General features: G+C 38.6%; 1 protein-coding gene across 1 annotated transcript; it reads left to right on the top strand.

Moving 5' to 3' along the window:
* Positions 1-24: 24 nt before the first annotated feature.
* LOC117296487 (superoxide dismutase [Mn], mitochondrial-like) lies at positions 25-7171 on the top strand. The gene is made up of 5 exons (XM_033779444.1): positions 25-121; positions 1538-1737; positions 2846-2962; positions 3662-3841; positions 6912-7171. Exons 1-5 carry the CDS (start codon positions 93-95, stop codon positions 7061-7063), a joined length of 678 nt encoding a protein of 225 aa, XP_033635335.1. The 5' UTR covers positions 25-92; the 3' UTR covers positions 7064-7171.
* Positions 7172-10105: the final 2934 nt, after the last annotated feature.

Genomic DNA, 10105 nt, shown 5'->3' with positions numbered 1-10105 from the left:
GCCACCAAGAGGCATGTGTTGAGATCTGCGAGGCTTAGAGTTGGAGTATTTATTTTTACTTTTTATTCACAAAGTTTTCGAGTGATAATATTATGCTTTCACGAGTGATATTAGGTAGCAGGTAAGATTGGGACGTGTAAAACTTAATAGTTCATGATTAATTGACTATGAGTTTACACTGTTTACAGTTTTAAATATTTATGAACTTAAAAACTGAGATTTTTTCTCACGAACTTTGTTACCTTTTAATTTAAGTTTTTTTAAGTTTTTTTATTAGGCTAAATCATGTTACTTTTGTTAGTGTTGGCAGGCATCTTGCCTTTTCACAGAGGACGCCTTCCTGTAGTTGCGATAATGTAAGGGGGAGGAGGGTTACGTTATCGTAACTAGCCTTCCTGCAGCTGCCTGGATATGGATTAGTCTTGTCTCTTGACCCGAGAAGTCAGTGATCAGTAGCGGAGGGTCCTACTAAAAGCCGACAACTCGCCGACAACGCCGACAACAAGTCCAGAGCGCCGACAACTCGCCGCCAACAAGTTTTAATTACCTCGAAAATTGCCAATATACCATAGATGTATTAGAACTATATGTGTTCTGTAATATAAACATAAATTTAATGGAAAAACTTCACGAAAAGTGTGAATTTTTAACCAGAAAAAAAACTGAACGTTCACGGAAAACGGTCGGACGCCATTTTGGCTTAAAATCGTGTTCGGATACGGATAGTGTAATTTATGCATGCACTGTGCTTTTCCTTGTAAATCGATCACAAGCTGAAAAGGCAAGATGTCGGCAAACGGCTTTGCAGCTGTGAGAAAACTCCATTTTTATAACCAATTTGTAGCCTCAAACGTTTGAAAATTCTCCTTTTAAATTAATAGCCAAACTTTCTTTACAGATCTATGCCTTTTTTCGTGGATTTGAAATATTTTGTGTTGACAGTGAGTTGGCCGTATCAAGCGTGTTGAAAGTGAGTTGAGGGCAAGCAGTAGTAGGACTGCATGTGCTAACTACCTGTGGCTGTGTGTCACTGTCTGTCAATCTTGTGAATGAATTCACGAACCTCATTCTGAAGCCCAGTTCATACTTCCTGCAAATGCGAATGTGAAGTGAATATCACAAATTCGCAACAAATAATTCGCAGTAGTTGAGCTGTTTTCAACTCTTCCTAGTATCTGAGTAAAAAAACAGAGTTGTGATGTCAAATCCACATCAAATTCGCTTCACATTCACAGGAAGTAGGCCTATAGTATGAACCTGGCTTAAAGTTAGTAAGAGTAAAGAGTAGTGACATAAATGTACAAAATCCTATTCAAAACTGTTTGGCCTTCATGTTTACCATGTTTACACATGCCTATATTACTGTTTTTTGGTTGGGTTTTTTTATTTTGCAAAAGAAAAATTAGTCTCTCCACAAACAAAATTTCTATTCAACCTGGCACTTGTACTTAATTTGATACACAGGGCTTTGTGTCTATCCATGATGTTATTTTTGTTTACATTTTTTTCTCACATGAGCCTGTATTACACCCCACAGGCTGATGTCCTGCCGTGGTGCCACATGCACCATCGCTGCTCGTCAGGAGCATACACTGCCAGCCCTGCCGTATGAGTACAATGCATTAGCTCCAGTCGTTAATGCAGATATTATGGAACTTCACCATAAGAAACATCATGCGACGTATGTCAACAACCTCAACAATGCAGAGAAACAGCTGAAAGAGGCAACGGATGCTGGTATTCAAACTTCCTTTCGTTTGCTTATTATTTGGGTTTCATTGGAAGTCAGGGCAACACCAACATGCATACAATGCATCAATAAGCCACTTCGGAATTCCAGCTTCGCATGTCTTTTACTGCTGACAACGCATCTTGTCTATCTCCCGTTACCTTTTGACAATACCAGCGGGTATTGTCAAAAGGTTCAGGAGATAGACAAAATGCGTTGTCAGCAGTAACAGACATGCGCACCTGGAATTCCGAAATGGCTTATTTATTAAGGGTTGATAGTGTGCACGGTTGCTCTCTAAATTTAAACCAAGAGCACTGGTTCTTTTGCCACTAATCTCACAAGAACAAGCTACCAATACCTAAACAAGTCTGAAATGTGTTTTAATTAAGTAAATTAATTGTACAGAGGGCATGGCTTGGAATTTCATCTGTGAGAGAGTGCTCTCAGGGCCATTTTCATTTTTAAAGGGCGCTTTCATTGGAAAATATAAAAGTCTATGAGAAACTTTTATTGGCACCAAGGCAAAGGCCAGGGCAACACAAGCCGTGGCCTCCGTGGCCTCCCATTAACTCAGGCCTGCCATAATATATGTTAAGATTTTCCAATGGAAATGCCCTTTGCGAAATGAAAATGGCCTTGCTATCTCAAAGATGAAATTCCATGCCTGACGAAAAACTACATCATTGTTTCACCATTGTAGTCTTCATCTGCTAAGAAGCATATGGCACATCTTTGAAATTGATAAACTATTTTTAATCAAGTTTCTTGTTGGTATACCACTTCTGAACTTTATCTTTAAAGGCACTGGACATGTTTGGTAATTGTCAGAGACCAGTATTCCCTCTTGGTATATCCCAACGTACATGTACAATGTATGCATAAAATAACAAAGCTCTGAAAATTTGGAATCAAATAGTCATCGCAGTTGCAAGAGAATAATGAAAGAAAAAAAGCACCTCAAAAACTACATTACTTCAGAGGGAGCCGTTCCTCACAATGTTTTATACTATCAACAGCTCTCCGCTGCTCAGTACATGGTAAGTTTTGTCGAGAAAAGACCAATCAATAGTGTCCATTGGCTTTAAATAACCCTTTAGCATGTTTCTTTTGCAGGTGATATTGGGAAGGTGATTGCCCTGCAGCCAGCACTGAAGTTTAATGGAGGAGGTCACATCAATCACTCAATCTTCTGGACTGTCATGTCACCAAATGGAGGTGGTGAACCAACAGGTATATCAATGTCTAATAAAAACTTCTAGTAAATTCCAGCTCTCAACTTGCCTTGTAGGCTACTAAAAAACTGTGCTTTAAAATGCTCATATTTCTTCCATTCAGATGTGAATAATACATTTTTTGTTTATGTTTTATTTTTTATTTTTTGAGAGTTTGAGTGTAACTATTTTTGCCTATTTTTATACTGGTTGTGATTGCTACCATAAATGCATACTGAAAGATACATTTATGACAATATATGGTTGAAATCAGGGCTACTAAAACTTCTCGTGGCGAGTTAAACCCAGAGTTTATTAGGCCAGTTGGCTACAAAATTATTAAGATAAGAGCAAGGTCTGGCACAATATCCCAAGTCCCTAGTTCAAAGCTAAACGTAACCCTTACTTCTCCACTCTATGGTAACTCAACAGACTCTAGGGTTTTAAACTAACGAGAGTGTATTTTCTTAAGTAGGATTTGAAACATGGGTTTAATCTATTCAGATTATCTCCATAGTGTGTCGGCAAACTCTACGAGACACTGATAAGATTAGAGGGATGTCTTTGAAAAACATTTTTATTACACTGCTAGAAATATAGGATTTAAATCTCCTAGAACTGCTGGGCAAGCATGGTGGTCTAGTGATGCGACTTATGAATAAGGCACTGTATACAACATACGGCCACTGCTTACTGAACATCATTTCTGTCATTACAGGAGATCTATTATCTGCAATTAATCGTGATTTTGGTTCCTATGACAACATGAGAGAGAAGTTATCAGCAGCATCTATTGGTATCCAGGGATCCGGCTGGGGTTGGTTGGGCTACAATAAGACGACACGAACCCTTGCAATCACAACATGTGCTAATCAAGATCCACTGGAGGCCACAACAGGTAAGATTTATCAGAAAATATTGCCTAACAAAATTCTGCTAAGCAAAAATAAGAAGAATACCAGTCACGTTAGACATGTATTGTATTTGGCTGGTAACCTTTTTCAGTAATCACAATTGTTATGTACATTGCAATTGTTTTACACAAAAGCTTAAGCAGCTCAATGAAATTGGGCCCAGATTAGAGCTGCTTGCACACAAAGCAACTAAGCACAGAAATATTATGCTCACCAGGGCCCAATTTCATGGCTCTGCGCTTACGATCGCGATTCCCCGCTTACGTGCAAGCGCCGAATTTCTGCGCTACCCTTGTAAGCATAGAATGCCTAGTAACGTGTACGCAAGCGCAGAAGCCCAAATTCGCCGCTAACCCGTGAAATACGCTTGCCGTAAGCACAGAATTCCCTGCTTCCATAAGCGCCAATTCTGCGCTTACTTACGGTAAGCAGAGCCATGAAATTGGGCCCAGAATAGAACCACCAACCAGTGCACTTGTGTATCATTCATGACTGGTACACCGGGCATTTTTGCTTTGTAGACATTTTTTATGCAATTTATCGTCTGCATAAGCAGCTCCATCAAATTAGGCCACCATTAAATCCACTGTAAACTACGTCCAAATGTTACCCAGTATGGCCCCAATAGTAATCCAGTCCCAAAGGAAATGCATTGAGCTAATGGGGTTAGTAGTTCACATTGAAGAGCACCGGTGCTTCAAACAGAATCTTTGGTCTCTGTGGTGTGTTTGATCATGGTTTCTTTGTGCCAGCAGTAACTCTCAATGACATTTTTTCCCCCAGCCTTTCCCAGAAAATATCTAGGGTTGAAGTAAAACAAATGGAAGAGAACTTAACTGGCTAAAATGTGTACACCTGTTGAAAAAACAAGTCTGAAAGTATATAATAGATGTTAAATTTGCAACGGGGATAAAGAATATTAATTTTAGTTTTTACCCATACACCAATGTGTGTTAGCACTGTGTAACACACGACCATTGCAATTCTAGAGCAGTGTCATGGCCGAGCGGTTAAGAGCACCGGATTCAAGCTCTGGTGTTTGATCAGCAGGGTGTGGGTTCCAGTCCCGGCCGTGACACTTGCTACATAAAATTGGGGAGGTAGTGCTTTCTGCTCTTTCTGCTCTGCAAGGCTTCGGACTGATGATACCCAAGCCTACATCCGTATGAACTGTAAAAGGAGTAACCCTGTTTCAGCCCTAGGAGTAGGTGGCAACGGCCTCTGGACAAAATAATTGTAGCCCACACCTTGAAGTGGCCTTCAGGCCTTGTGTGTCTGGCGACTTGCATAACAATAATAAAAACGGGCATAAAAAAAGGGGGTAACCCTGTTTCAGCCCTAGGAGCAGGTGGCAACAGCCTCTGGACAAAATAGTTGTAGCCCACACCTTGAAGTTGCCTTCAGGCCTTGTGTGTCTGGCGACTTGCATAAATAAATAAAAAATAAACTAGACTTAAGTTTTTGTCATAACAAAAACAAGGTGTTCGGCTTCCGGGAGTACAAAAATACACCCTGGTGGACAATTATCAAAGAAAAACCCATGAAAATAGGCCTTTTCAAAGCATTTACATGCACTTCCGGCTTAGAAAGGTCAAAAGGTCAAGAGAAGGTCACCAACATATCCATTTTTGTGAAGTACGTAAAGCCCTTTCATATGATGTGTAGATTGTTAAAATAGCTTTTGTGATTGAGGAAATGTGAACTGATGAATAATCACGACTAGAGAAGAGACTAACTAACCGGAACGGAAATGTTTGTTAAAAACGCCTTGAAAATAGACTCTGTACGTAAAGCCCTTTCATATGATGTATAGATTGTCAAAATAGCTTTTGTGGTTGAGGACATAGGAACTTATGAATAATGACGACTGGAGAAGAGACTAACTAAACGAAAGGGAAATTTTTATTGAAAACGCCTTGAAAACAGGTTATAAACGAAGCTGATATAACATTTTAAAAAAGAAGTTAAAAAAAACAAAAAACAAACAACAACACCAACAACTGGTTTAGCGGGTTTCCCATCCAAGTACTGACCGGGCCTGATGTTGCTTAACTTCACTGATCGGTCGAGAACCGGTGTAATTAACGCAGTACGGTAGTAGCCAAAACAAAAAATGTATTTTTGACGAAAATACACAAAAAATCTGATTTGAACCAGAATACAAGGTAAAAACGGGGTCATGTGAGCTAGGCGTTTACAGAGTTTTTAACGACCTTTTCGATTATGTATCGATTGTAAGAATCCATCACGTCTGCGAGGCATTTACGGAGTTTTTAACGAACTTTCCGATGATGTGTCGATTGTAACAACCCATCATGTAGATCAAAAGTTATGATTTTTTGAAATAATAAACTTTGAAAATTCATAACTCAAGAATTGATGACGTCATTGTGACGTAACTCAAACGGTTTCTTCTCCTAATAAATATCTAACTATGTGTGAAGTTAGAAGTTCATACAGGTTTGGGAAGTGTGCTTTTGTTAGAGGACAAGGGACGGAGATGTATTTTTGAAGAAAAATATACAATTGCAAACTTTGACCTTCCGGTACGAACGGAAGGAGGGGTCATACGATTTTGACGTTAACTTTTCAAATGTAGTCCTAGTCTTGATCTATCAGATGCCCAATTATGAATATAAAAGCTTTACAATTCAAAGACTTACAGCGATTAGCAAATGGTCACTTTTTTAACATAAAACCCTTGTCATTCAACACCTGATGACGTCACAATGACGTAAACACAAACGGTTTCCTCTCCTAATGAATATCTAACTATGTGTGAAGTTTCAAGTTCATACGAGTTTGGAAAGAGTGCTTTTGTTAGAGGACAAGGGACGGAGAGAAACTGAAGAAGTTAAAAAAACAAAAACAAAACGAACAATAACAAAAGGTGTCCGGAGCTGTGCTCTGCTTTGAACACCTAAAAAATAAAAAAATTGTCTGAAAGTAGTTTTGTGGTATTTCTATTGAATTACAAGTGAGTTGTGTAAAATGTAGTATTCTAAAAAACTATAATTATATCATACCTTTTATTGTTGGATTTGAATTTTACAGGTCTGGTTCCCTTGTTTGGTATTGATGTTTGGGAGCATGCTTACTATCTGCAATACAAGAATGTGAGACCCGACTATGTTAAGGCCATCTTCAACGTGGCAAACTGGCAGAACATAGATGAGAGATATCACAATGCATTGATCAACTCCTGAGAGAGGGCGCTCTGCAGAAATAAGATATTCAGCATAGACCTTATCGCAAATACCGGGGCGCGCGCGTAAAGCTTGGAATTAGGTGCATTGTGGTCTTGCTGGTATCCAAATTTGATCCATATATATCCCACAATGCACCTCATTCAACAGTCTGCGCTTGCGCATTGGTATTTGCGATAAGGTCTATATAGACCTTTATCATGGTGCAGCCATTTTGAATATCTTCCATTGATATCAATGTTACCAAACCAAGGCTGAAAGAACAAGATAGTCTGGTTCCTATTTGCAAAATGATTTTTAGCATTCTTTATTGTTATTCGATACCAGGAACATGACCAAGATGGCGGCAGCGTGATAATGGTCTATAGTGCCCAACTGGAGAGAATTTGCAGTGCATTATGGATAATCTATATTCTTTGAAAAAATCACACACATCTTGCATAATTCAAAAATCTATCATTTAATGTTGAATATTAAGATACAAAGTTAAACGAAAAACAGAGAATCTTATTGAAATAATATTTTAAATCCGGCTGCCCTTGTTCTATTTAATTCAGTGATTTGTTTTTTGATTGAGAAGTTCAAAATGCAGTCCAAAAATCTATCGGTAGGACTCACATCCCTCACTACACTTCGCAACACCGCTGCATAATCTACGTATGGTGAGTGGGTATAATGTGATACTATAATTCCACATGGATTGGCCGACTGCCTTTAATCCAAACCTGATACTTCAAGTTCATGGAGGCAACAAAGGTGATTGCCTCTGCTCATTGGTCATTTCTATGGTGCCCTTAAAATGCTCCAGTGTAAACTTACAATTTCCTCATAGGGTGCCCTTTACAAGGAGAAACGCCTTGGTGCCCTTGCAGTTTCCAAAACGAAGCATACAGGCCTGTCAATCAATCTACTGCAATCTTTATAAACAGCTCTCTAAGGAAAACTCTGTAGTGTGATTCACAGAATTGTGATTTTGCTGTACTATCATTTAGACTTTATGTGGGTGCGGCCATCTTTGTGTGCATTCATTCAAAATATTGCATTATTATAAGAATTGAAAGCTGTGGCTGCAACTGGATGACTGTAAAGACGCTATGCAGCATAGGCTGCCCTTAGCAACACTTTTAGCAACAGCTAAAGTCGCCAATTCAGACATGGCTATTTGGCTTACTAGCTGGCTATCTTTGGCTGAGGCTGTACTTGCTGGCTCTACAGGCTGAAGGGGCAGTATAGAATTATAAGAAATAGCTGAAGTACAAATTATTGTGTTAGCTGCAACTATTTTAAATTAAGGCCGAAAATAGACTGGCCCCTTTTCAGTTTAACGGAAGTCACTCTAATGCTTATATTGCATCATAAGAAACAAGACAGTAAGCATTATGATTTGGATGTTTGAACTTTGATAATAAAGGTTTGGTGTTCATTAAAATAATACTATTCTTTATTTTGAAGCAGTGTTTGTTGTCCGTGTTTCCAGAGCATTAATTTAAATGAAATTTAAAATTAGCGAAGTATATGGAAAGGGTATATTTTTAGCTGGTTCATTATTTATTTAATAATTTGAGATTGAACAAAGACAGGTTTTATCATAAACTTAGGGTGTGATCCCTGGCTAAATGGCGGGTAATAGTTGTATGGCTTCACTTCCAAGTGGCACCCTGAACAAAAACATTTACAAAATAGGGAGACAGCCAACATACATAATAAGGCTAAATAGCTCATGTGGTAAAGCACCGGCATGTTAAAGGCAGTGGACACTATTGGTAATTACTCAAAATAATGTTTAGCATAAAACCTTTCTTAGTGACCAGAAATGGGGTGAGGTTGATGGTATAAAACATTGTGAGAATCGGCTCCCTCTGAAGTGCCATAGTTTTTGAGAAAAAAGTAATTTTCCACAAAATTTGATTTCGAGACCTCAGATTTAGAATTTGAGGTCTCGAAATCAACCATCTAAACGCACACAACTTCGTGTGACAAGGGTGTTTTTTTCTTTCATTATTATCTCGCAAGTTCAATGACCGATTGAGCTCAAATTTTCACAGGTTTGTTATTTTATGCATATGTTGAGATACACCAACTGTAAAGGCTAGTCTTTGACAATTACCAATAGTGTCCACTGCCTTTAAGCAGGAGGTCATTGGTTCAAATCCTGCTCTAGTCAATTTTCCTTTGTTCAACCCCAAATTATTTCAAATGCACGCCCAAATCAGTTTCTCATTTGGGTTACAACTTGATAACATTATTATTTAAAAACTGTTAGTGGTTCAGCTTTAGTTTGTATGGGAAACAAAATTAAAAGCACAACAGGGGGTGTGAAAACAGGAAAAAATTATGTACCGGGTAATAATTATTATTAGGGAGATTAGTAACCCCCCCCCCCCCACAAATGTGTTGGAAGTGTTGATGAAATTAATATTGAATGTAAGTTCATAAAATTAGTATAAGATTTTGATGAGAATTGTTCACTTGATTGATTGAGCCATAAATTGAATGAGCTACCTTTTTTTCATTTAGACCGTTGAAGTTGTATACCGCCCTCTTTTGATGATTGAATGGCGATGGGTTGTTTTCTTTTTGTTGGCGGGGGGGGGGGGGGTCTTTGTTTTTGGAACTGTTATTAAAGTTTCACTCTGGTTTCATCCAATGGTGCTTGCAAATAATAATTGTACTCGTATTCGCTACAGTTCCATGTTCATTTGTCTTTATTTATAAGCTTATAAACTTCCAACTATTGCTCATCCATGAAAAAGGAAGAGGAATTCTTCCTCGGCCTCCACATCCAACAGGTCACCCCAAAACTGGTGCACACTTGTCAAACTATACAAGGGGAAGACTGAAGAAATAAATAAAATGCAATATTTTTAGTGTGCAAATCGGATTGGTTGACCTCTTATACCAATCCAAGAATGGGGTGTAATAAGGAGCGACAGCCACACCCTTAAGTTATAAACAAGTAGAGGGCGCTTTTCTCACTCTTGAGGAATACAACCGTATTGGTTTCCAGCTTACGTTCTGGACCACTCTTTTTTAATACCAAGC

The sequence above is a fragment of the Asterias rubens genome, chromosome 11, assembly GCF_902459465.1.
Source record: "Asterias rubens chromosome 11, eAstRub1.3, whole genome shotgun sequence".
NCBI lineage: Eukaryota > Metazoa > Echinodermata > Asteroidea > Forcipulatida > Asteriidae > Asterias > Asterias rubens.
The sequence above is the reverse complement of the archived record's forward strand: the minus strand, read 5'-3'. Positions and strand labels throughout refer to the sequence as shown.